This window comes from Rhamphochromis sp. 'chilingali' (assembly GCF_963969265.1).
Source record: "Rhamphochromis sp. 'chilingali' genome assembly, chromosome: 14".
NCBI lineage: Eukaryota > Metazoa > Chordata > Actinopteri > Cichliformes > Cichlidae > Rhamphochromis > Rhamphochromis sp. 'chilingali'.
The window spans coordinates 5,400,297-5,428,295 of NC_137941.1; the positions used below are offsets into that span (position 1 = coordinate 5,400,297).

At 40.1% G+C, this 27,999-nt stretch overlaps 2 protein-coding genes across 3 annotated transcripts; both read left to right on the top strand.

Moving 5' to 3' along the window:
- The first annotated feature begins 7,965 nt into the window (after positions 1-7,965).
- On the top strand, positions 7,966-20,299 carry LOC308409581 (protein FAM171B-like). Of its 2 annotated transcripts, XM_080902425.1 has the most exons (9): positions 8,142-8,277; positions 12,713-12,841; positions 14,635-14,868; positions 15,484-15,576; positions 15,668-15,826; positions 17,243-17,413; positions 17,527-17,643; positions 17,847-17,967; positions 19,054-20,299. In XM_080902425.1, exons 3-9 carry the CDS (start codon positions 14,793-14,795, stop codon positions 19,931-19,933), a joined length of 1,617 nt encoding a protein of 538 aa, XP_080758551.1. In that variant the 5' UTR covers positions 8,142-8,277; positions 12,713-12,841; positions 14,635-14,792; the 3' UTR covers positions 19,934-20,299. The 2 variants fall into 2 exon arrangements, with proteins under 2 accessions (XP_080758550.1, XP_080758551.1); XM_080902424.1 differs by lacking the exon at positions 12,713-12,841 and having other exon boundaries at positions 7,966-8,277.
- Positions 20,300-20,408: 109 nt separating this feature from the next.
- On the top strand, positions 20,409-27,484 carry LOC308409582 (uncharacterized protein). Its single transcript, XM_080902426.1, has 7 exons — positions 20,409-22,346; positions 22,443-22,538; positions 23,530-23,800; positions 23,909-24,046; positions 24,476-24,607; positions 24,736-24,767; positions 26,079-27,484. Exons 2-7 carry the CDS (start codon positions 22,515-22,517, stop codon positions 26,352-26,354), a joined length of 873 nt encoding a protein of 290 aa, XP_080758552.1. The 5' UTR covers positions 20,409-22,346; positions 22,443-22,514; the 3' UTR covers positions 26,355-27,484.
- The last annotated feature ends 515 nt before the right edge of the window (positions 27,485-27,999 follow it).

The window sequence follows — 27,999 nt, forward strand, 5'->3', positions numbered from 1 at the left end:
TTCACTCTCACATTCACACACTGGTGGAGGCAAGCTACGGTTGTAGCCACAGCTGCCCTGGGGCAGACTGACAGAAGCTGGTCTTGATGAGGTCCAGGTATTTCCAATACAGGGAGGCGTGGGCCCAGGGCGTGAACCCACCATGAGTTCCGCCCCGGCAAAACAGGAGAGAGAGAGAGAGAAACAAAGAGAGAGAAAGAGAGCAAGAGATAGGAGCATAATGATCAGTGCCTTGCTGATCCCCCAGGCTGTGACAATTTACCTTCTACCCCACCCAGAAGGATGTTTTCATTTAACATTAAACCCAGATCTAAAGTACTCCAAACTACAGCAGGTGTCTCCAGGACCACACTTTGAAGTACTCACACATTCACTCACAGGGTGAAAACATTAAAAGGCTGGTAATTAACCCTGGAATTGGAATGCTCAGCTTAGGGTGCAGAAAGAGGAACTAGGCTTGTTGTTACACTGTCAGTGTGAATAACACTAATATAATGTGCAGTGTGGTGGCTCAGTATTAATTAAACACGGGAGCTCCTACAAAAACAAAAACATGTCTCTTTGAGATATTTTAAATAATTATTCTTCAAAACTCTTCAGCAGGTAACAGCAAACGGGTGGAGGTACAAGAAGTCACACAGATGTTGAGGAAATGAATCAAACTAGGAAAGCCTGGAAACACACTTTTTATCTTGAGGATGCTTTGGATTGGCTTTTCTTATACTTTTTGAATCCATGAGTCCACTAGGGTCTCCTTGGATCCGAGTGACTTGACGTTCCGGCTGGACATCTGTATCCCTGCCTGCTTTTTGTGACCGCGTGAATTTCTCTCGTGAGAATTTACATTTTAATCTACCAGCTATACAGTTAGCCCAGGCCCCTGTTATCAAGAAGGATAACAGGAATGACTACTCTGCCTCGTATCTCCAGCTGTCCGTGTCCATGCCACAACAGAATATCATCAAGGTTTTAATCTTTGGATTCAGGTGGTTTCAGTCCTATTGCCACAGGTGAGTAAAACCAAGCCCATGTCAATGCAGTCTACCTTTACAAACTTTGAGTGTGGTGAGAATATTTGAGAATTTGATGTGGATCTCTGAGAGGATGACACTTTTGCAGTCAGTGTTTTAATTTTTGTCCTCCCTCCTGGATATTTTGCGATCAGCTGTAAAGCCTTGATATGTTCTGGATGAGGTTACATGTGTAATTGGTGCATTGTAATGTAAACTTTCTGAGGATGAGTCTGCACGATCACAAAAAACAGGCAGGCACACGGACCTCTGCACTGACCCTTTGTGCTCACCTTCTGATGATGAATTTAAGCTCTGTTAGAAATACGTCTCTTCACTGTGCTGAGTGGGGTGAGATCTACCGATTTACTGTGATACTCCTTGGTAATGCTAAAAAATATTGCCTTAGCCTTGAACTTTGCAAGTAAGCTAAGCCTGCTTGCTAGAGATGTGTCAGATACCCACGTGTCTTGACGATGTTAGGGTACAGTTAAGCCCAGCCTGATAACAAAACAGTATCGTGGATTTGCTGAACTTGTTTCAGAGACCAGTCAAGTTCAATTAGTTTTACCTGTGGAGATCCAAGAGTGTTTTGTTCACAGCTGTAAACATGTAGCCAGGCTCTAGTGGCCAATGCAGGAACTGCAATGTTTGGCAAACCTGCTGTTGTCATCAAGTGAATATTCAACACCTGCTTTTTATTATTGTGATTTAAAGCACCTATTGGAATTTGTAAAAAGAGACCTTGACTTGTGTCGCTGCTCATCCAACATTCCTGACCAGAAATACAAACATGCAAAAAAAATAAATAAAAAATGCACAAAAAAAGACGTATGTGAAGATAAACCTTGGCAGAGGTAAGACATATTTGAACACCCAGGTCTTGGTTGGTTAAAGATTAAATCCAGCATGCTGGAAAACAGACCTTGAATTCTTCTTGAAGGCTTTATGGAAATGAGGCAGCTGTCCTTGACAATGCAATTGGATGAGAGTCTACAAACTCCTCTCAGGAAGTCAGCTGCAGCAGCTTGCTGCAGCGTCACACCAGTCTGAAGCATCGCAGCTGATGCTCAACACGCCAGCTCTATAAATCATTCAGGACACATATCTACTCTAAACCCTGTTATTTCTGTTTTATATATGTCAGTATTCAGCGCTGATGTAAATGAGCTTTTTGTGCGAAAACATCAATTAATGTTCTGTTCTTGTCCTCATCTTTTCTCCTAATCTCCAAATCCACTTCATTTCAGAGACCAAACAATGAAAGGCTCAGCACCCACCCCTGCTGAGAAAAAAGTTGTTTAACAAGCAATCAACAAACATTTTAATCAACAAAAGCCTTAGGGGATGAGTTTCATGTCTCACGATGGATAAATCATAACACTTTGGAGTGCACTGAAAGCCGATGTAAATTTGCTCCTGTTTAGAGGCTGCGGTGAAAGTATAAGCTAATATAAGAAGGGGTGTTCGCACAGAGAATACCCAACGATCTGCAGGGTCGATGTGTCCAGCTTGTGCTATGCTCCTTAAATGAGACTCATTCAATATACATTAACTCAGTTAGCCTGGCATTTCTTGCAAAAAACATAGCATGCACATTGTAACTTCATTTACCCAAAATACTTCAGTCTATCCTGCACTAGGCCCATAAAATATAAATCTACCCACAGATTAAGTAAGTAAAGAGACAGGCCTCCCTCCTCGTCTCACCTTTCCGCCCTGAAGCAGACGTACCTTTCTTAAATCTGCTGTGGGGGGAGGGTTAAAAAGTCTTGTCACGTTCTCTTGTTACAGAGCAGGAGTTGCTGATGGTTACTGCTAAAGGAGCTCACTCTTCCATGTTCAGTAACACCACTTCCTTGGTGGTTTAATTGCAGTTTGAGGAAAACTTTCCTTTATGCACATCCACAGTGTGAAATGGAGTTCAGGATGTCAAGTCAGAGACAGCTAACAAACACTTCTGTGGGCCATCACCACGGGGCTAAATTTCACCACTGGCATGGTGAAATATTGCCTTGTGGGCAAGACTGAGTTCTGATATAGTGCTTATGTAATACAGAAGGGCATTTTAATGCCTTTATTAGTTCCAGAGAGATATCCAGAAATGAGGGTGAAAGACACTGATCAGACATATCCCGGGCATGTTGAAGGTCATAGTTAGTCGTAAGCCACAGTGATGCCATTTCCCAGAAATGGGAGGAAAATGGCTTTAAGAAAAAAAAAAAGGTACTTGATCATTTTCACAGGCCAGTGCTAAGGCAATCTTTTCATAGTTGTACTGAAGTGTGACAATGCCAGATGTGGTTTGTCACTATCAGCTGGTATTTCACCGCAAGATCACAAAATTGTTTTAGTGATATTTAAGTAACCTAAGAAATATGCTTAGGAGCTCATGAGGGTACCCAGAAGGAAACACTCTTTACGGACCAATGGTATTACTTCAATATGTGTTTTGATGTTGGTGATAAAAAGCCCCTTCTACACTTTAGTTATCAAACCATTCAGTGGCCTCATGTGCTTGTATCGGCATCATCACCCTGGCAGTTGGCAGTGTTGATGAAACGCTTCATCAGTTGTCTCTGTATGACAGTTTTTAACATCGAGCCCACTCTCATTAATATTCACATGTCAACATGTATCCCTTTTTGGCACGCAAGTAAAGATTAGAAATCAGAGAAACTTCTAATGTTCTCAAAATGTATCCCTGTAATTGACATGAAATTGTCCAAACTCAATCTTAGGCTTCTTACTTTTTGACTTAAATTAAAAAAAAAATCCAGTTAGTTTTCCAAAAGCAGATGTGGAGTTTGGAAAGCTCTGAAAACTCCCGTGAAGACCTAGAAAGTCTGTTTCAACAGAGCCCTGATGTAACGTCCTGCAATGTCTCCTCTGGAGTAGCGCGATCAGCGTTCTTCTTTGCCATTGTTTTAAAACTTCCTTTTAAGTCTTTATTATCTTGCAATAATATTCCACGGCATGTCAGCAGACCCCAAAAGCCATGCTGATGTTGTCAGTATTAATGGCAAGTCATGCACCTCCAGGCAAGGGCTTATTCACTGCGTGACACGCTGTCTATCACTTTGTCATTTTTCCTGTCTTACACACTCACGTCAGTGTGTTGCCTCTGGTCCAGCCTTGGTATTTTGAAAGAGAGCACAGCTGCAAAGCCCTACATTTTAATCCGCTCCACCCGCTGGTGTCGCCACCTTTTTTGTTTTTTCAAAATGACAGCGAACAATTAACGGGAAATTAGTCACCAAAGCTCAAAGTACTTAAAGATCCACCACTTGTGATATTGGTAAAAGTATATATATATATATATATACTCTTCAGCCCACCAGACCTGTTAATTGTTACTGGCAAGAAATTGAAATTGTAGCTTCACATCAGTGTAAGAAGATAAATATATAATTTTTGCGAAATATTGCAAATACACTTGACTACAGATACATCTCAGGTGAAAATACTGACCGCAAACCACCAAAAACATAAGAATAATTACACATCCTTTGGATTTATGCCAGAATTGTTTCATAATTTAACCCCACAAATCCAAAGGGACCTTAATTAAATCCCCTTTTTTCAGTTTTTCTTTGACAGTAAAAGCTTGTTGTATAAAGCAAAGTTTTTATTTAAGCTAGAATCCGAGTCTGTTCCCCGAGTGCTACAATACCTCATACAGCACACAATGTCAAATGTTGCTGCAGCTCGAGGAGGTGGTGGTGTGGATAATGCCTGCTTTTGTGCTGAGGCGTTTAAAGACCACATGAGTTTAAACTCGAGTGTTTTTAAAGTATTGTAATGGTTCTTTTATTTATGTTATTTATTTCGATTCTTCTTTTTTTGGATATATGAGGTAAATGGTCTGGTACATGTATAGCCACAGCTTTTTCATTCATTCAATCACACACACATTCATACAGCATACACCCAAGCACTTTTTCTAACATTCACACACACTCTGATAAATGCATCGGGGGCAACTCAGGGTTCAGACATGCAGACTGGAGGAGATCGATCCACTGACCTTCCCACTGGTAGATGACCCACTCTACTGCCTGATCCAAAGCCTCCACCTGCACCCTCTATGCTTTTCAGTGTTTCTGTGGAGAACAGTTAGAAGGTTTATTTGGCAATGACACACCATGACCAAGACTCCTGTGGTGATTAATCAAATCCAGCCAGTGTTCACCTTCAGGGTGTTTCTCTTTTTTCCGACTTCACTGTCGTGTCCTAGAATTTTGGAAATTCAAAATGATGAGAAACTGAGCCAAGTGCACCTGGGAGAGGATCTGCAAAGTGAGAAGCTGTCCTTCAGTTGAATTCAATTCAGTTTCCTTTACATAGTGCCAACAAAAATAGTCACCTGAAGGAGTAATAAATATATTTGTATTATGATATATATAGACATTTACTGTAATAAGCTGTTTATGGTGATTACAGTACATTTGGAACAAAACAGCTGGAACTCTTACACTTCAGTATTTACATTTCATGCACAACAACACTGTTTTTACAGTAAGAAACTTATTGTAGATTACAGTAAAGACACTGTCAAACCTACAAATCTAGCTACATTACTGTAATTGCCTTCAGTCAACACTGATTAAGGCTGATATTGTACATTATTAATATTAGTGTTATAAAATATTAGTTTATTTCTCAGGCAATGAGTAGTTAAGCTTAGTTTGATAAAAACAAATTTAAACAGACGTGTTTCTTCCTTTATCAAAAGAAACTAATAAACTGCAGCATTGTGTGCAGAAAGACAAAAGAGAGAAGCTATCTGAGCTCCGATAAGATTAATAGAAGAAAGCAGTCAGGGATGGAGCAGAGCGCTGGCACAGATTTCCAGGGTGAAAGCTAGCAGATTTCCAAAACAGTCCCCATAGATGCAGCTATTTATGTGGAGAAATGAACCATTACTGTATCTAATTTGTGGCAAATTGATCCTGGAGACTAGGGCTGTCATCCATCCTCGTGCTTGTGTGTTTAGACGCCGATTTATACTTTGTCAGAGGGGAATAGAGCTGGGAGGACAAATGTGTCAGCTCACTGCCTCGCTCAGGCTCCTGTCACAGAAGAGCTATGATGGTGAAGAAAGCAGCTGGGGAAGGATTCACTCATATTTTGGCAACAGGAAGCTCCGCAGGCGGACATAAGTGAGGAAACCAACCTTCAGGTGACATAATGAAGTGAAGCAGGGCATGACTTGTACCTTATTTAATCTCTCGATATTGTTAGCGAGTACAAAACAGGAAAAAACAACAAAAAAAAGCAAATAAAAACGTAATTATGGTCTGGAATAAAACGACTGCCAGGGTGAAGTGAATAACACTGATCATCCGATTACAATGCAGCGTTCTGCTGGGAAACCTTGACAAGCCAAGCACACCCCGACAGCAGTGGTCTCCCCCCAGCTGCACATGAACTCAGAACATAACAAAGATTTGGACAATTCAGTGAGGAAGCTGAAGTCCACACTGAAAGTAAAGAAAAATAACAAAACTTGTAAATGTGCAGAAAACAAATGGAAAATCAACCACAGTTTACCTAATTAGAAACCTGCGGAGCCTATACTACCACAGTGTTGTTATGCTGACCTTTCCAGCCCCAAAATTTATATTTCAAACTTTAAAACACATAGAAAAAAGACTGAAAACTTTATCTTTTACCCCCTTCACGCACAGTGGCCTTTGGCCCACAGCTTTGCCTCTGTACTCGGGAACAAATACAGAGGAAGAGTGCAGCGTGGTCGAATTTTGAATCACTGATTAAAATATTGCTGTAAACGTAGAAAGAGAAAACTTTAAAAGACGCCGGAGGCAGAATTAATGTTTAATGAAGGCTTTTAATAGACATGCAAATTTCCACAAATGTATAAATAACCATTAAATAAAGACATCTAGAACTACAACTGAGATTTGAATCATTGCTGCTGCTATCAGCACTGCTCACACTGCAACTACAACTTCATTTAGAAGTAACCGCCTTCAGGGTCAGAGGTTAAACTGCTGTTGTCAAGATAGTCTTTTGAACTGGTAACTGAAACGGAAACGTTAAGTGTCACTTCGTTAATTGACATTGCATTATCCCCATCTAGTGGTAAAAACCACATGATGCAAGTGTTTGCACATCAAATTAAAACACCATCCAGCGCACGATGAAAACACTGCTGCTGAGGACTAACTTTGACTCTAATGTAAAGCTACAATAGGAGGAAGGTTGCAAAACTTAAGTATGATGTGATGAAACTCAAATATGGTTCTCTACATCTCTCAAACATCAATATAGTCCTCATTTTTTAACATAAATCATTTGCTTCTAAAACATAATCAAATATATTTTTTATAACATCATTTAGACATTGGTCTGTGCTAATTAAGCTCATCTGTCAGTGCAAATCAACGCATTTTGTCCATTTCATGTTTTTAGTTTTTATGTCTTGTTGAAATTTTTTACATAAGGTTAAAAAATAGTACTTGTACTAACAGCAATAATGCTAGCAATATTAGTAATGATGACATCACATGCATAAAAGAAAAGTTTGAAAAGTGCATCAGAATAAAAAGAAATATAAATAAATAAATAAAAGAGATAAAAACATTTTGCAGTGCTTATAGAATTAATACAGTCAGCGTAAAAGTTAAATAAAACAAATAAAAACTATTTTATTTATTTATTAAACTCTTACTATTATTGTTAATTCAAAAACAATATGCTTTTTTTTTTATAATATTTAGAAATATCTAGGGTTAATATTGTGCTTTATATTAAATAAATAAATAAATAATGATAAAAATAATAATTTTCAAAAACCCTTGGAAAAAAATAATGTCAGTCAAAGTTTATAAGAACTGATTTGCAAAAAAATAAAAATGTAATAAAAAACTGAATTAAACCCATTAAATTAGATGGATGGATGGAGCGGCTCTCGGTGGAAGGGGGCGGAGTTTCCTGCGCTGTTTGAAGGGTGGCTCACAGAAAAGTAGTTGTGATGGCAGCGGAGTGAGCATCTTTGTCCTTGTGTACTTTGTAGATGAAACCTGGACCTGTGGTGAGTAAAAACGAGGCTCTTTGAAAGTCATGCGCCTGCTGTTTTGCGTGTCTCTGCTGTGCTCGCTGGTTTTATGCGGCCGTGGAAGGGCTGAGTTCACTCCGGCTGCGGGACACCCTCTGCATGCCGATGATGGGAACTTTTCAAACCAGGATCCCAGGAAACAAGAGCCCTTTCAACTCCAACAGCAAGCGCTGGAGCCCAGGCCAGGTCGGTGTAACGTCGATTTAAAGTTTACACTCTGTCCTCAGTTAAATGTTTGAGGAGCAAATGAACTGCATTACATCCTGAGAACATAACTTTTCTTTTAACAGTTCTTTTTATATATTCATGCTTCATCTTTCTTCCCCAAAAGGCTGCAAGTACCATATTATAAGAAACCTTTATTGAGCCGGCTTAGACCATCTGTATGAGGATTTTCTCACAAATCTGCAGATTTGCTCATGAGCAATAAGTGATGTTGGATCTTCCTGCTGCCAACTCATGAGTAAGGTGTCTCCATCTGTCTCCTTTTAGCGCATCGCCACCACCAGGCACAAATTTGATCATTTCGTGTGCACATTATTTACAACATTATGACAGTATTAACATGTTAAAGTGTTCTGGGATTTGGCCAAAAAGCATGTCAAACACATGCTTGGAATACAGCTCAGACAGCTCTCGATATCAGCTCAGTCTAGATTATAATTCCATGCAAATCATCTGCTGGCGCTACAGCAGGCTCATTCTTCTTTTTAACTTCTTCAATTTGTCTCCAGCTGAGCTGTTTTAATTCACGACATTTAAGGGAGAATCTCATTCGGAAGCTCGTCTGTTCTTCTCCCTCGCTCGCAGACACGCTTGAGCTTTTCGTGACAGACTTTCTGCTTCCAGAGGAGCTGAAAGAGGGATTTGTGACCTCGCTCTTATCAACTGATTTCATGACTTATTCATGCTGATGTAGGAGTGCATTACCATCACATGATCCCCCGGTCTGTGTTGTTGACTACAACACTTGGAAATGTACCCAAGCATGCTGTCGTCTCTGGCCATCCCTCCCCCCGTCTGCAGGCCTGCAGCTGAGTCCTGACAAAACCACGTCCTCTTAGCTTCCCTGTCCCTTCAGTTCCAAGTAAACTCTCAGGGGGAACAAATGCCCACTTTCCACTTGAGTTAAAAACAAAACACCCCACCCCCCACCCCCACAAATACAGATGGCCTCTTCACCCACACTGAGATTAACGTCTTCATTGTTGTTCCCTTCAGAACGAGCAGATCGGCAGACTTAACGATTTAATCATTCGGCCTCGGGGAACGTTGTAATTATTTGACAAACATGACCATTTTAGGACATCACCCCCTACTTCACTAACCAACCCCCAACCTCCAATGTGATTTTTTTTAATGTCTTAAACCTTTCTTCGGTTTGATATTGCTGACTTATGCTTGTTGTACCCCACATATTAAAAAGGTTTAATTGTGTTGTCGTCCATCAGTGGAATATGTGGCCTAATTCCAACACATACAGACAAATGTGGGGGAGAGTGGGGGTGGCACAAGAGATAAGTCCCTGTGGGACCATCTGTCTGGTCTGAAAACTGACCAGTCAACATGTTTGCGTTCCTTCCTGTGGATCTCTGATTGTTGTTGTCATGTCTGATAAAAAGAAAAAGGTGATAATGTGGTGATGCGTGTCAGCATTTAGCCACAGACAGAGTTTTCAGTCATTATCGCCCACTTTAATATTTCACTTCAAATCTGCACATATTTATAAAGTAAAGCTTTGTGGAATTCTTTATTACTTTTCAGCGGAGGATGATAACATCATTCCAGCCACATTGTACACACAATATGGAATCCATTTCTCATCTGCACTCACTGACCTCAGACGGCCCACTTCATAAACCTGGTTCAGTTCGCCAAATGGGGAGATTATAGTAATCTGGCACGAAGCACCTCCACTACAGATTTAGTGACCCCCTTCTGTTATGCTTGGCCACTAAGGCGGAACACACATGAAGCGGAGGCTGCCTCTCCCAACACAAGCCTCCTCGTGTCCATCTGCACTGGTGTAAGTATCTTGGTGGGTTGATGATAAAACAGCCAAATGGACATGTTTGTTTCTCATTGTGGCTGAAAATAAGGAGCTCCGGGCATTTGTCTGCCTCTGATCAAAGAGAATTGTTCGGGGCAGTGATATGGCTTGATGTGGTTATCTGGCTTTGGCACTTGGTGAAACACTGGGAAAGCTGGTCGCATAAAGCTTCATGAGTTTGCAGTAAACCTTTGGCATCTCCTTTGGAAGCAGGATTATAAGCAATCAAAGCAGCAGCGATTTCATCCGCTGCTGCTGTCAGAGTGGTTTTGTCACCATTAGAGAAAGATGCTTATGGCATTACATCGCTGCTGTGGCAGTAAGCAACACTTAGCCATTAATAAAAAGTGTTATGAAGGCATTTTCATGAGCTCATGGTGAAAAATAACTACAGAACTGATGATGATCCAGCTGTTGAGATTTACGACTCCCCAAACTCACTTTCCCAGCTACGCCAGAGGTGCAGCTCAGTTGACAGTGTTTATTACAGTGCATAAGGTGAAGGAAGCTAATGTAGCTCTTACCACAGTGTTGCATCTGTACACAGTAAGCTCTTTGCATGGAGCATTTTCCTTTTCAGCGGCTTTATTATATTTGATATGGGTCACTGGGCTCAGATGTTTACAGCTATTCTGTGCAATCATTCGTTTGATTTCTTTTTCTTCAGTAAATATGTGCTGCTTTATCCTCGTGCTTTGTAAGCTACCATGACAGAAAGATGGATCCACAGAGTTGTTTTACTTCATTGAACCACTGCTTGTGTTTGGACTGCTGAACTTGGCTGTGGAAAAAGTCACAATTTAAAGATGCATTAATTGATTTTTTTTGCCACTTAGCAAAATACGATATGAGCATTAGCACCTAGCTGCCTTTTTACACACCCAACTCTGATATTCATCTGAAAGGCTGAGGTACCTGTCACGTGTTACTCCAACTCATATAGAAAAAATAGTGTGCGGAAATGCAAGAGTGAGGACCCACATACAGGATGCAGACTTAAAACCAAAAGTGAGCTGTTTTATTTGGGATGATGCAGACTGATAGAGTCCAAAATAAAATCCAAAATGAGAATACAAAGAAGAAATCAGGTAGGGTGCTCAGCACACACTGTTCACTGAGGGGACTGAGGGGAGGGTAGGACTATTTATACACAAAGTGATAATCAGGGAAGTGGAAACAACTCAGGGAATAAGACACAGGCGTAGATAATTCGAGACAGAAAATAAGGCTCGAAATCAGGCACCATGGCAGATATGTGGATCTGTAACAGCTCAATAGGTAGTAGCAAACTTTGTCTGCTGTTTGGTGACGAGCAGAGCTGAAGTGTGCAGCGCTTCATAGAATCTTCTGAAACCATGTCCACTGGAGGGGAAGACACGAAAGTCTACAATATGTAAATAATTAAATCTAACAAAATGCATTGGATTATCTGTGCCAGATATTTATTTTAGCACCATCTGGTTACTGTTAGCTATATGCTAGTGAGTTACTGTAGGTAAAGAAATTGCTAATATAAAAATGTTACTCTGAACTTTGTTAATTGTCCACATTTTCCTGCAAGAAAAATCACCAAGCGTCTTTCAAAATGATTAACTTATACAAATGCAGTAGTTTAAAATTGAAATTTATTTATTAGTGGCTGCACTTATAGACACATGACGTGGTTTTTCTGTACCCACCATCAGAAAGATATTTAAAGTGCATGACCACACTGCAGCCCAGACCATAGACTGTATATAAAAGATGGCTGTAGCTTCCCAGTCTCAAATGCAAAGTCCATTCCATTTTCCAGCGGGGGGAAGATGGTAAAAAGACAAGAATCTGAGTGCCTCGGGCTGTTTTGATCTGTGCCATTGTAACATAGTTAAATAGAGTTGAAGTTAAATCCCGCTAAATGGGACATTGGCGCCACCTACTGTCGAAAAAGTGACCCTGCAATATTCACAAAGGGCAAGGGATTCTGGGTAATCCTCAGAATAATGGAGGATTCCTGCGAGGTAAGGAATTCGCAAATGTCGTGGGGAGGAAAAATCATATCGCAGGCTGTTAAAGTAATACAGTCTGACCCGATTATTTTTGTTGTTTATACATCATTTGTTGCGGGTCATTTCTCCAGTCTTTATGTTGAACTGAGTGCACGTTTATGTGAGATTTCTTTATTGGGAGGAGAGGAAACAAAATGGGAGCATAGTTAGCTAACTCAGTTGTTGCTTTCCCGTTTAGATTTTGTGCTGATTGCCCACGACATTAAAAAGAGAGCATTCTAACCATTGCCTTTTTGTTGTGAATGCAGGTATGTGACTGTGCCACACTGTTTAGAGAATTTACATTGTTTCATGTACAGCTTTAAAATATATTTCTATATTCCTTTCATTTGGGAAATTTAACATGCAATGTTAATGGTGTTGAAGTTTTTCTATTTTGGTTGTATAAATTTACCACTATACGATCACACTGCAAGTGGAAATGTAATCCTCAGAATAATGGAGGATTCCTGCGAGATTTTGTGCTGATTGCCCACGACATTAAAAAGAGAGCATTCTAACCATTGCCTTTTTGTTGTGAATGCAGACCAGAGAAGACACTACACAGAGGTCACACCATCAGTGCACACTTCACTGGGAAAATCATCAAGTTCATTTTGAGAGTCATGGCCCCCCATTAGGATAAAAAAAGGATTACTAAGCAATTGATTTCTGTGTAAGTGACAAATAGCTTCAGAAGCCACAATAGTGACAGCAAAAATGCTGAATTTGAGTCTTGACAGAAGGACTTTTACCAGGACTAACCAATGGACCACATCATTTGGGCGCATGCACACGCAGCAACCGGCAGTGAATGAGAGCTTGGCGTCAGAATCACCTTAATTAAAAGTCAGAAAATAGAGCAAGTGCAATCATATAAATATCTTGGCACCATAATCAATGAAAAACTGAACTTTGATCAGAACTGCAAATCAGTTGGTAAAAAGGGTCACCAGCACCTTTACTGCCTCAGGAAACTTGCTCATTTCTACATTGACCAAAAAAATTGAACTTTGTTTTATCATTCTGTTATTGAGTCTGTTTTATCCTTTTGTTTGGTGGCATGGTTCGGTCAGACCTCAGTCACTCACTGAATCAGATAGTGAGATGGTCCAGTCACCTGATAGGTGAGCCACAGTCTTGTTTAGCGATGACTTTATCAATCCTTAAAAATGGTTCCCATCCTCTACAGGGTGAATTTCAGCTTCTTTCCTCAGGACGGAGGTTTCTATCTCCAAGGTGCAGGAATAAGCGTTATAAAAACAGCTTTGTCCCTGTAGCTGTTACTGAATTAAATAAGAACTGTTTTTGTTTTTGATTCGAAACATTAAATTACTATATATGTGCTACAGTGAGGTTTATATTTATTAGGTATTTGTGTTTTTGAAGGGATGCCAAATGCTATCATTTTTTTCCGTAAAGCAAATTTAACTTACCCATGGGTATGAATAAAGTTACCTCACCTTACCTAGGTGCCTAAATATATATTTTGTATGCATTCACTGTAGAAGACAGAATTGACAAGGAGATACGTTGGCATAAAACGAAAGCAGCCGGGAGCCATGAATCGTTTTCTTCACCAGGGTGGGCGGGGCTTTATCAAGCACTGTCTCTCTAAACATGACCTTGTATGCAAGGCTGCGTATTGAGGATTTAAAACAAAAATAAACAGCTAAAAGAGGCTAAAATACTCTAATCTAATCGTGTTATGGATTTAATCCAATGCTTAAATAAATATTTTGATTAGTGTAGCTTAATGCATCGGCTTCATCCTTTAGTCAGTGATTCTTGTTTGGCTGTGATGGATTACTGAGTATTTTGTATTGTTATGCAACACATTGCCCTTTAGAAGTCTCCATTAACCTTTTTATTGGGCCTCGGTGTTCAGTGTGAAAGTGGCTAATTGAGTAAGGTGCCTAAATGGGATTCTGTGGCTGCTGCTTGAAACATTTAATGATTAGGAGACTCTCACGAGAATTACAGTATTGAAAATATGTACCCTAGGCAGCTGTCTGCATGCTGATGTGGCAAAATGTTGCTGTGACTGCATGCTTTGCTGGACTAATTGCCCACTTTCAATATTAGCATTTGTGTCCCCATCTTTACAGTCCACTGGGATTAATTGATTGATGCCCTTGAGGGATTCCGTAAACTAATTTTCTTGTTGTTTTGTCAATAATGTCTCGTCCAGGTTAATTAGCACTGCAGCCACCTCTGTTCTGCTGAAATATTAAAGTTCAGTATTTGAAGCTTTTAATGTTCATGGAGCTTAAAATGATACATTTTGTTCAGAGAACATCAGAAACTTGCTCGTTCAGGGGTTGCAGTGATGCACTCTTACATATTTTTACCTCCTCATCATAACTTCTATAAACTTGCAGATGTAAAGTGTCACATTTGTCAGAGCTGCAGCCATGACTATGCTCCCATCATTTTGTGAACCTGCAGTTATCGGTTTTCTTTCCCCAGGTTCTACCTTCAGCTTGAAGGTCCAGGTGAATGATGTGCTGAGTCGTCAGTACCTGAGCCAGGCAGTGGTGGAGGTCTACGTCAACTACACCAAGACCAAAACAGCTCTTTCTGGGGAGGATGGTGGGGTCTTGCTTCACATACCTTACCACACTGGGATGCTTCTCACAGTTGTTGCCTGCCATGACGGCTACATTTGCACACTGCTGCCTTGTAAAACCGACAAAATGCCAAGTATGTCATCTGTTCAGGGTGTTTGCACATTGTGTGGATGTTTTTTTTCCCCATGCTAGCTCTCATTTTGAAATTTAGCTCAGCTCAAACCATTTATTCTTTGGTTATAGCTGAATGTCACATGTTTACACCAGCACTGCAGAGAGAGAAGAGAATTGTGGGGGTTTTATTTCATCATGAAAAGCAACCAGGGAAAACACTTTGATTCATGCGCACTTCTTTTCGAACGTTCTCTGTTTGTGCAAGGCCAAACGTTCCTCCACCTTTCTTGCATTTGACACCTAATTAGCTTTTCCTGGCTGCTGCAATCTGTCCGGGATTATTTTTTGACCCACATCTGGAGTGTTTGCTTCTTTTGCTCCTCTTCCACATTCAATGCTACATTTTTCCTTTTAACTAAAGCTTTGAATTGAAACCTCTTTAAACCTGAGCTATTGTTGCTGTAAGCCTCTTCCAGAAAAAGGCTTTTCCCTTTGCTTGTATCATTTGAGGGGACAGTATTAGCATTGAAGAATAAAAACCCCCCACACTGCCATCTAGTGGAAGAAAAGTAAACCATAGTGTGCTAATGCTAATTTGGGTTCTTTCCTCCTTTTCTCTTTGTCACTACTGTAGTATTTTCATCAGTGACATTATCACTTCAGGGTGTGAATCAAGGGAACATCTGGCTTTTTGAGGATTCTGTCCTGATCACTGGGAGAACATCTGGTACTGTATAAGCTGTTAAAGTCACTGATGCTCCTGTTCTCTGTAATTGGGAAATGTAATGTCCTTACAAATGTTTTGTATCATTTTGCAGATGCTTCATCCCAGCCTGTGGTCAGTTTTCCTAAAACCCTGCTGAACCTGACACACAGCAGTAATATCACCTCTGTTAAAGCATTCCTGACCATTCCCAGGCTGACGTCAGAGCAGGGGGGCTTCCTGGCCACTCGAGGCATCATGAGCAATAAATCTGGTATTTAGATGTATTTTTTGTTCTGCAAAAGCATGAATAGTATAGTCAGAATTACCAGGTGTCTCACAGGTGCAATGCATTCATTACTTTTTTCTTTATACTTCATAATGTCTGCATTTGGGGGCAGCGAAGTGATGCAGTGGTTGCTTCAGAGCAAAAAGGTCCTGGGTTTAAACCCAGCAGTGGCTGGAGTCTCGTTGTGGAGCGTGCATGTTCTTTGGAGGTACTTGGGCTTCCTCCCATGAGGTTAGGTTCATTCTAAACTGACCATAGGTGTTTTTGAGCCAGCTCTCTGTGGTAAATGGACTGCTTCTTTTACAGTACTTTTCTACCATGCTTGAGCACTCAAAGCACTTTATACTATGAGTCTCATTCATAGGAGCACATTTTTCTATGCCTAAGTGCTTTCTATCTAACATTCACACACATTCACACTCTGAAACCCATCAGGAACAACTCAAGGTTCAGTATCTTTCCAAAGAATACTTTGGCATTCATACTGGAGCAACAGTAGACACCGAGGTGCACCATACGTTTTGCCCCGTGACAGCTGGGAGAAGCTCCAGCCCTCCTTTTGACCCTGGATGGACATTTCGTTGATTCATTTAAAAAGTTATGCTATGACCTACGCTATGACCAGTGTGTAAAATGGTCACCACAAAGCCACAAGCTATGCATATTTTGACAGAATATCATGGAAACGAAACAGAAAATGAAATGCAGCTCCAACAAAGGCCGGGAAACTACTTTTAACTGGGTAAAGTCGGCAGGAGACGATTGATCGAGTTTCCTTGAGTTATTTTTTAATTTCGTGTTGTGGAAAAAGTGATGTGAAGTGACACATTACTACACATGGCAGCCTCAAAAGAAACGTGTGATCTAAAAGACGTTGGATGCTGATCTGTGGATGCACTCCCACTGAAACCCACAGATAATTAGCAGACAGACAGAACGGCAGTTGAAATGAAAGTAACAGCGTGAAGACAAGTACTGGGGCACAAAAAGGGAATACATGAGTACAAGAAGAGCCGCACAAGAACATAAAAACAAACTTTCTACTTGTCACATATATATTTTGAGGGAGTTTTTGAAATTGCCTTAAAACGGAATTTGTTTTCCTTCACATGATGAACTTTGGCACCATCTTGTGGTTCTAAAGACAAATACACGTGAAATTTTGGCTTGAAGCAGTTAAGGCCTTTACACAGTTACATGAGTTTTGAATGGGTAACAATTATTTATAAGTTCTACACAGATTTAAGCAGTACTAAACTACAATACCAAAGCTGTATTACACTAAAGTATTATTACATGAACCTTTTATTCAAGAAAAGAAAAACAAAGCTGTCGGAGCTAAATTTGCCCAGGGCACATAATAACCTGCTCTTCTCTTACACATTTATTAATGTCCTCTAGGATACGTCAGTGTGGAGTTAAGCCCGGTGGCAGCTGTCAGCGTGCAGCTTTTCTCAGGAGACACGGAGTTACATGTGACTGGGCCTGTGCAGATGAACCTCAACATTCCCGACAGCTTTGGACTTCAGTCTTCGAGTGTTATTCCAGCCTGGTTCTTTAACCAGACCACTGGTGAGTAGAAATCATAATCACACACATACTAACGCCCCACTCATCTGATAAGTCATTAACATAAGTGCGAGAAAAGAGGATATAAGTGTAAAAGGGTTGCTGGGTCTCTTCAGGGGCATGGATGAGAAAAGGATTAGGAAAGGTGACATCAGTAGATGGAAGTCTTGTGTGGACTTTCACAGCTCCTCATCTCGGCTACTGGATCGCAGCACCTGTGTCATCTAACAGAGGTAAAAGTCACTTTTAGCAGTACAGACTTTCAGATATTTTCTGCACTGGAATAATTAATAAAATTGGATTTTATCATTGTATTAATTTCATTATTCACAACCTTGGAAGGCAGCGACTAATATTACATATTATTACATATTTGATCACATTTTATGTTTTCTATTCTGGACTCTCTAAAAGTCCTCCTTCTGATCTTCTTCAGGTTTCTTTGAACTTGCCATTCCCATTGACTTCATCATACGGCATTCCTTTTTCCTGATGGTTCTCTTTGGAGGGACACTCGTTATTATCATCTCTCTTCTGGTTGGGTTATGTTATTGCAGGTAAAAAGAAAAGAGAAAAAATACTTTTATACTAAACTATACCAGATCCAACTACAACATTAGAGCCACCTGCCGTATACTGTGTAGGAGCCACCTGCGCCAACACATCAGCTCTGACCTACTGAGATGTGGACCTGAAACCTGTGGCGAAGTCCTTTAATGCCTCGTATCAGGATGTTTGCAGTGGGTCATTTGGGTCCTGCAGGTTTTCATGTGGGAACTCTGTGGATCAGAGTTGCTCTGGGTCAATGCTTTGTGCTCTTCGATGGGATTTTGCAATGTAGCAGAATCCTTTAGTCCTTTATTTTCACAATAGGGAGATCTAAGACAGGGTTGGGCAACTCCAACAATAACACCCTGGGTCAATACACCTGAATCAAATGACTAGTTCATTACCAGGCCTCTGGAGAACTTTGAGACATGTTGAGGAGTTAATTTAGCCATTTGAATCAGTTGTGTTGGATCAAGGATACATCTAAAACCTGCAGCACATCAACCCTTGAGGCCTGGAGTTCTGACAAAGTATCCCAGTTTGGCCCACTGAGCTGCTTTACTTTTGTTAATAATGACAATGTTATGACAAAGGAGTGAAAATGGCTGGAAGGTTAAAATATTCTTAGACTTAGACAAACTCCCTGAATCATAAAGATATGAACAATAGTTTACTTACAGCAACTCTGCTGTCATGTCATGCACATTGCAATTACCTGATCATAGTGACCAGAACAAAAACCTTCACACAAAGGCTCACTAATTCAAAAGTGCTGTCCAATCTCTAACTTTCAGTATAACCATGTCCTATATGGGCTATCACTTAGAAGTCACAATATACTTTTAAGTGAATATTTCACTGAAAACCCTCTATCAAATATTCATACTGTGGTCATGTAGCATCACCCAGTTCTGCATAATACAGGTAATGACGCGTGTATCATAAACCTTTGCCCTTTACACACTTGCTGGGCTCAATAGGACTATCAGGGACGAGCTGTTGATAGTTTTCTGTGGTGTATTCCTTTAAAGAATAAAAAATTAATCTTAAATTTACCCAAATAATCATTTACTAATGTCCTGGTTTACCTGCAGGTGTTCCTCTGGTGAAACTAAAGCAGCAAAGATCCTACCAGTGACGACAAAAGACCAAAAAACTTCGACATGTGATGATGATCTCTTTGAAGGGAAAGCTTCTCATTCACAGGACCAGCAACCTGAAGAAAAGAGGGACAGTAGACACAATGCTTCTTTCATAGCCAACACCAGTGCTGTGGCCATTATGCTGGAGAATGATCTGAACACGGACCTGAACGATTTGACGTGTTCACACAAGACTTCAGAACAAAGAGTTTCTGTATCTCTGACAGATAATTTGTTTTTCTACAACCAGCCTGTTGCAATTCTTCACACTCCAGCTTTCTTCCATTTAGAGGAGCAACCAGAGGAGGCCCAGTGGAGCAAGTCAGCCACCCTGCCCCGTGCAGGGGCTTCAAATGGTGCTGCCACAGAGCCTTTGAGTAAAGAAAACTTCACCCAGACACAGACAAAAGGTCCGCCTGAGACCCAGCACCAGGCAGCAGAAACTGAAGACAAGCTTGGAGCTTCAGGTGGCTCCCAGACAGCAACCTCCACCAACACATCCAGGCTCCCAGAGTCAGTGTCAGTGCCCGGGACGTTACATAAAATCTTGGACAGCAGGCACTCGGTGCACGGACAATCCAATATCTCCTCACTTCAGCCTCCTCGGGCCTGGTTTGTCTCACTGGAGGGCAAGCCTGCAGCTGAGATCCATTACGCTGTGTCAGAGCAACAGAGGAGACGGAGACCAGTCGAGAGTCGAGAGACCAGTTTAGACTCTGGGGTGGACATGAGTGAACTGAACCAGACGTCTGGCAGGAGGGCGGTAACGCTGGAGCGAAACGCTACTTTTGTCAAAAGCGCATCGAGCAGTAAACATACGTCTGCACAGTGACTCATCTCTAACAGCCTTATTACCCATATCGCTCCAAGTTTAATGAACAGCATCACGTTTGTATCACAGGGGAATTATGTATGTTATTCATGAGATTCAGTGCATTTCTGCCATAAGACCTCATAATGTCTGCATTTCAGCTACTGTACATCTAGAAGAGTCCACATTTCACAACAGAGCGTATGGACTTGGTGATCGTTCGCTGTGGATGTAACAATACATGTGCTTTTAACAGCTTCTAACATGTGTATGCACTCAAAGACTAATGTATAATATTATAGTAAGATGTTGTATATTCATTTATTTTGTGTTACATATTTCTGTTTTCATGTAAATTGCTAATGTGATATAAAATACCGGAACCTGGTGATGTTTAAAAGATTTTGTTTGTTTATCAGAGGGAAAATCAGAGGGAGAAGTCGTGTAAATCCACATGTTTGTTTCTGTGTTAATGCAGGAAAAATACATGCATCCATTTTTTTCTACTTATTCAAGTCACAGTGGGAGGTGGGGTAAACCCGGGACAGGTCACTAATCAGTCTCAGCACTAACACGGAGACAGACAAACATTCACACTCTCAGCCTGTTCAGGATCACCAGTGGACCAAACCCCATGCAGGTGTTTGGACTGTGGGAGGAACCCATGTACCAAAAAGACAAGCCAGAGCTCTCACAGACAGGCTCCAGGCTGGATTCAGTCTTGTTGCTGGGAAGCAACAGTGCTAGCTAACACCTCGATAATAGCCAGTACTGTCACAACCTGGCAACTTTGAGCCATGACAAAAGTTGAACACTCCTTTAGGGTATGCATGTGTGTGGAGATGTGAGTGTTGTAAATACAGTGAATTACAAATAGCAATAGAAAAACAAGTGGAACACAGGGTGTGAGGGCAAACAGGTCCATGTGAAGCAGGAAGGAAGAAGAAAGGGCCAATACAGAGCCCAGATATTGCCTTTTGGCTCAAGCCACTAAAGCCCTGAAACACACAAAGGAAAGGTTTAAAGTAAGGGTGGTCATAATATGTTCGATTTAAAATTACAGATCTGAAAACAGCTAAACTGCTAAAACAGAAACAGAAAAACAAGTTAAAACATTTTGCCTTTGCCTTTCATCACTCTCTCTATTCTAAAAATGCTGAGTTATAGATATAATTCAGAACATATACATTCACAATTTTGAGCCAATTGTTAGAAACCATCACTGGCTGATGTCCCAAGGAGCCAGACTTTCGTGTTATTTTTCCTTTTTTTTGGACATTGGCTGCGTTTTCACTCATTTTCAATCCAGTCTCATACATCCGACCATTCTCAGATGATGTTTTAGGCTGCTAAACTAGGAATCAAGATAAAAATAAGGTCCTGAGATGCATCTGTCCTTTCAGTTGTTCTATCTGCTTTTCACTAAAACCTCATCAGAAATGGTTGCAGTGGAAGGAGCCATTCTTGAGAAAAGGCTGAGGTATGCAATTTTACACAAGAACTATTCTGAAAATTAGTCCAACAAGTTTTATGTTGTGATGTTTGTTTTAGTTCAAAGTGCCAACTTATACGGAGAGGAGAGAGGTACAACAGTGAGTATCTACAACTATAAAACACCTTAATATCACCTACATGGACCTCAACACTATTGAAGCAGTGTCATCTTGCAGGAGGACAGAACAGAAGGCAGAAAAATGCTTGCTGCACCTACTTCCCATTTTCTTAGCAACATATAAAGAAAGAGAAGGTGGCTCAACACTGCACATATTTGCAACAAGGAGCAACAATGCACACCGAGAGAAGGGATCAGACTCATGAAGCTCACCTTTGTAACCCGCCATCTACATTTATGAAACAGGGAGTTAGAAAGAGGCAGTGTGATTGGTACATTTCATAATTCACATAAGCAGCTGAGCTCTGATAGGATTCGATACAAGTCTGAGCAACAGAGACCTTGACCACAGTTGTAACCCACCAGTTAGTCTGCTGATTCTAATTTCACCTTAAAAGAAGAGAAACCTCAAAACAACAAAAACGAGTAATTAACACTACGCAATAAATCAATCAATAGCCAAACACAGCACAATCTGATTCTTGGATTATTTTGCAAAATGTAAAATTAGAATAAAACTGGACTTTCAGAAAGCACCTTAACAAACCCAGCCTCACTCTGAGCAGCTGATCAGTCAGCTCAGTCAGTTCTGAGTATGCTCAGCCGGAGTTAAGCACATTTATGACATTTTTTAAACTCCAAAAACAGCATGTGGTCACATCATCAACAAGGCCATTCTGATGAAGCAGGCTGTTTATTTTCTCAAGATTTCTAAGTTGTGTTCAGTTTGATTTCATAAAGTAGTCTGAACCTAAACTGTCTCACATCTTATTTACAATGGGGAAACCTAAAGATGGGCCAGCTGGGATCCTAACTGGGCATGTGAGTATGCTGCCTGTGTGTTACCAGTATTATACAGTAGTTTCGCATGCCACGTCAACAGAATCAGGAAGTAACGAAACTTTTTTTATTTCACAGAACGACAACCACAAGAAGCCCTGGCTCTTCCTTTTCCTGCTAAACTTTAATCGCTCGCTTTAGAGTCAAGTCATGACTGAATTTCTGTCAACAAAGGTAAGCAGCACGTATTTGCCATGTAATGCAGTCCATGTAATTCTACCAGTGATATTATTTCGACTTGATATGCATTAAGAAACATCGGTTTTATTTTAGCCTATACATACTACTGTAACCATTCCTCGCCGTCAGTCCCCTGACCGTGGTCGGGAGACGCGAGGGGAGATGCTTCCTCCAGGGCCGAAGTTTATCCTCCTTCGGGGTTAACTCCCTTCACTTTTGTGGAGTAGTGAGACAGACAGAAATCAGCCGAGGCACTGAAGAGATGAGGCTTTAATAACAGTACTGCACACTTCGAAAACACACTGCATAGCCTGTAGCCCGTTAGAGTGCTGCTCCCGGTCGCCCTCTCTACCCATGACACACTCTCTCTCTTTTTCTCCTCTTTCACTCCCCGCGTTTCCTTCACGCGCATGCTCACACACACATACACTCCTTACTGCACCCAGTCACACACAAGATGGCAATTCCCGCAACACTACTCTGTAAAGGCTCTGTAAATAGTTTGCATGTACAGAGGCGTAAACGGCTTGGTCCTTTACGCACAGAAAATTACGCAATCTATTGCCATGTAATCTATTCCATATGTGGCACATATTTTAAGAGAAGTCCTTAAAGGCACCATTATAGCAGAAGAAGCTTCTTCCCAGCATGGTACCAGAATCTTTACTTGTGAGGTTTTGAGTTTATTCATTTAGTACCTAATCGGGCAGAGCACGTGACCCTTGATATTACGCTAACCCAGTAAAACACTTTCGATTCCGTTTGAATAGTTTTCATTTTACGCCAAAGATAAAACCGTTCAAAGTTCGGAAATAGTAACACCGCTAAAAAAAAAAAAAAAAAAAAAAAAAAGCTCACTATGTATGATGCACGCAGACCCACATCCGGACAAACAAGTCTGAGTCTCTCACACGAACTGCGTTAAAGTCTGTGTCATGCTCAAGAAAAACGTTGAATTCCACAAAGTATGTCTGCACTATTTCAGGCCACGGACAAACTAAACTCACAGCTCAACAGACTGTGCGTATGGCTTTCGAGTGACCCTGAGTACATCCTGGAGCACTGCGGGGATATCCTATCCGTGAATGAATATAAAAAGGTAATAAAGCAAAGCAGTGGTTCAGAGCAGATGAGAGAACTTTTGGAAATAATCATTCAAAAAGGAGAAGATACCTGTCAGAACTTTATTGACACTCTGAGGAAGCACCAAGGACACTTCCCACAACTGAAGCAGTTTTTCGTCACTGAAGCTGAAGGTGTGTGAAAGTCCCGTGTGGTCTGGGCCGAAAATGAGCCTCGGCCTGTGAGATTACCACCAAAGGAAAGCTGAGATTACATTATTCATATATATGTCTATTTTATAGTTCCAGGTTCATCCACTCCAAGCATGTTTGCTGATGGTAGCAGTGTTGTGTCCTGCAGAGAAATTACAAACACAACTGCAAAAAACATTTCAATTAACATTCAAACAGTAAGCCAGCCGGCAGACAGCAGTTTGTCTGGTAAGAGGTTTTTTATATTTTTTTCTATGTGGAATCATATAAGGGAAACCATTAAATGCACTCATTAACACTTTATATTAGGTACACCTTTTCAACTGCTTGTCAATACAAACATCTACTCAGCCAGTCACATGGCAGCATCTCAGTGCATTAAGGCAAGTAGACATGTTCAAGACAAGCTGCTGAAGCTCAAACCAAGCATCAGGATAGGGAATAAAAACGATTTGAGTGAATTTGAAGTTAATTTGGTTTGGTAGTAGTTCATTATTATACAAGCAGTGAAACAGCTATTTTGCTGTATTTCAGTTGAGTCAGTAGCTATTTTCAAACATATTTCAAGTTTGTTTTCAGTTTGAGTCTTTTTATATAGATTTTATTACAACAAGCTGGAAATTAATTTTTTCTTCTTATTTTTTCTGCTTCTTACAGGAAATATTAAACCCCAAGCAGATCTCACTGCAAGTGGCGGCGGTGTTATATGTGCTGATAAAATATCAGGTGTCCATGTTGATGAGTGTATAAATTTCTCAGTGAGTGTGAATGCACCACAAGAAAACACAGGTAATATTTTGACCTTAAATGTGTAATTATTGTTGTTGCTTTTTGTTAGTCTGTAATTCATAAATCAAATTATGCAAGATTAAAAAAAGACTTTTGGAAAGTAAGTAATTCCTGATGGTTTTTCTCAGGTATGGTAGAGGACACACAGCCACCTCCTGAGGTACAGTACAAGAATAGTGTTACTGGCAAGAACACACATAGAGGTGTTCACTGACACAAGATGGTATTGATGGTTTTGGGATAAGTCAGTTGAAGTTAAAGTTATGCTTCCTACACAAACAGGGGGAAAAAACGGATATCCTACAGTCTTAGTAAATATTGCACATAGTAGGTCTTACCTCAAATGAACAATTGTAATATTTTCTTAGTTGGCCAATGATCTGGCACACAATCACTTGTGAGGTCAAAGTGTATTTTTTGTTTTTAGAATTTGTTACCTTATGCAGCTCTTTCTCCTAAATGTGCCACGGTACTGGCATGGTTATAGGGCGTGGTTTATTCTTCCTGAGAAGACTGATTTGCCCTCCTCAGTGTATCATTGTAAACATATAAAAATTTGAATGTTCATTTTTGTCATTTCATTCTAAAAGGTAAATTCGACCGATATAACATGTAAAGTGAAACATTTCAAGCTTTTTGTGATAATTTTAGGTCAAAGCTCATTAAGAATCACAAATTAGAGCATCTCAAATGATTAGAATATTGTCTAAAGTCAGTCAAAAAAGGATTTGTTACAAAAGAGTGCATTTATCCACTCGGTACATGGTTGGAGCTGCTTCAAAATAAGTGGCTCAGTGCAGGGTGACATTTAGCTCAGCTGAGTGTTCCCAAAGCCTGGTAGTGACCTTCGCAGTTCTCTGTTGATTTGGGTGTTTCTCAACTTCCGTTTGGTGTTATCCCAAAGATGAGGTGCAGGTGTGGCGAGTTGGCTGGCCAGTCGAGCACAATAGTATCACGGTTGGCAAGTCATTTAATAGGAGTTGTGGCACTGTGGTCAGGTGCCAAGTCCTGCTGAAAAATGAAATTGTCATTTCCATAAAGCTTGTCAGCAGGTGGAAGCATGCTCTAAAATCTCCTGGGAGAGGACTGTTTTGACTTTTGATTTAACACAACAACATGGTGGAACACCTTCTGTATTCAGCAAGTGAATATATAGAGTTTTTTATAAATTTTATAAATAACATTTCCATAATAAAAATAGTGAAAACAGTTAATCACACAGGTGAATTTGTTTTTTCTGGACTGAAGTTTTGTGAATTAAGCCTCCTCACCTGGACTTTTCAGTCTTTCAGTATTTTGCTGGAAAAATATTTTCCTTTAAATGTAATTAATAATGTAGTTTGGCATGGATAAAAGAGGAATACATGGCACCAGTGAAAAAAAGAAAAAAAATCAAGAATTTATACAAATGCCTAGAAAAAAAAAAACATTTACTTCAGACTAATCAACAATACACTGTCATCTTTTTCAGGGTCCTGCTGTGAGAAAGATCAAGGAGCACAAGGTGGAACTCATTAACTGCCTGATGGGGGATGTCTTTATTCTGCAGTGTGTGCATGCCAAAGGAATCCTCTCTCCCAGACAATATGGAAATCTGAAGCACTCCTCTAACCCAGAACAAACTGTTACCAACCTGATAGATCTTCTGATGAGTAAAGGTGAAGAGACCTCCGATCAGTTTCTCCAGATTCTTAAAGATCCTGAAGTTGATGCAACGTATCCACAACTGAAAAACATTATAAAGTAACTGAGATCAGATCATATGTAATTTTTTTTTAGCTAGGATGAAATTAAATAATGGTAAAGGGAATTTAATTTTTTGAGCAGTGTATATACACACTTGCACATTCCCACAATTTTGATGTAACTGTGTGAGATATACCCTTCTGCTTTTCAAAACAGGGCACTGAAGTAAAGACTATCCTCAGAGTTTCATACTAAATCTTAAGGAATTAAAAATGAAGCATGTGAAATGATTTTGTCTTGGTAGTTTGTAGATGATACACTGAGATTGGTTGTATACGTGTTATAGCTATGTATGGGCACCAGGTGACAGCATGAAATATGTTTATATTGTTAGTAGAGTTTTAACTACTACTGAAGAGAACACAGATGTTACAGCACACATGAAGTTTCACAAAAGTTGAGTGTTTAATGGAATAAAATGAAACTACTTCTCACACTGCTTTTTAAACATTTTTCTTTCAGTAATAATAAAACTATGTTGCTGTAGTTTCAGTGCATAGCATTTCAAACCATTTAAAAGTATCCTACTAATATCCAGGTTATCCATTAATAATTGCTGAGCTCTAATTTAATAGCAGAATACACATTGGTTATTCTGACTGTGCTTTCCATCCCCGTTGAAACAGTAATCCATCACTACAAGTTTTCCCCTCTTGGGTAATGTTGTATTCTGCTATAGTGGAGACTCTTCATAATCTACCCCAGGGCCTCCTCCCAGTAGGACATGCACGGAGAGAACACAATCTTAAGTGGTTTAATATGAGTGTCCAGGGTCTCTACTCATAGACTTCTTCTACTGCCACTCATAGTTTGATGCTGTCCTTTAATATTTTTGAGCAGTGAACATCAAAGTTGGTAGCCTGTCAATAAGGGCAGAAATTTATTAGACAAGATCAAATTAATCTGATTAAAGTGAATGGAAGATTGTGTCACTTCAAAATAATTCTTCTGATGAGTTAAAATTGTTTTACAATGAATTATATATAAGTAAACTAATGTTTTAAAATGCATATTATAGCAAAAACTGTTCTGTACAATGCAGTCAAATATCAAATATGCTTATATGGTGAAAGCTGTTTTTAAAATTCCAGGACAAAGACTTTTTCCATTGAGTTTCTGGGTCACTTGTACTGTACTGTCAAAAACACTTATTTACATTGTTTGTAACTGAGACGTATTTTATGTTTTTATGATACAAACCATTGTTCTATATTTAAATCATACACCAGGTACAACATTACGACCACCTGCCTAATACTGTGTTGGTCCCTATTTTGCTGCCAAAACACAACTGACACAATTCGTGAAGCTGAACTTAATAAATTGTGTAAATAATCAGTATTTATTCAGATTTGGAAGTACACATTTGTTGAAGTGCGTGCTTGTGAGTCCTCAAAAGTTACACACAAATTACTGCACACATTTATAAGTCTTAGTTCATGCTTGCAGATTCGTCTGTACCCATTTGTAACCCTTCTGAGGCAACTTTCTCTCCATACTCCATTACAACTTGGGCCTTGTTACACTCACATAAATCCTTACACTTGCACATTTGTCACCATGACAGGTGCTTCCAGGTTACTTTTGTTTCTTTTGTCTGTGAAGGTTCTCAGTCATCCAGGTCATCGTAGTCAAAGGAGCTTGCA

Bases quoted from the DNA above. Each gene is read 5' to 3' on its own strand.
- LOC308409581 (XM_080902424.1), top strand. From the start codon at position 8,097: ATGCGCCTGCTGTTTTGCGTGTCTCTGCTGTGCTCGCTGGTTTTATGC. The intron at 17,644-17,846 runs GTAAAAGTCACT...GATCTTCTTCAG, and splicing joins ACCTGTGTCATCTAACAGAG to GTTTCTTTGAACTTGCCATT. The intron at 17,968-19,053 runs GTAAAAAGAAAA...GTTTACCTGCAG, and splicing joins GTTGGGTTATGTTATTGCAG to GTGTTCCTCTGGTGAAACTA.
- LOC308409582 (XM_080902426.1), top strand. From the start codon at position 22,515: ATGACTGAATTTCTGTCAACAAAG. The intron at 22,539-23,529 runs GTAAGCAGCACG...GCACTATTTCAG, and splicing joins CTGAATTTCTGTCAACAAAG to GCCACGGACAAACTAAACTC. The intron at 23,801-23,908 runs GTGTGTGAAAGT...TCTATTTTATAG, and splicing joins TTTCGTCACTGAAGCTGAAG to TTCCAGGTTCATCCACTCCA.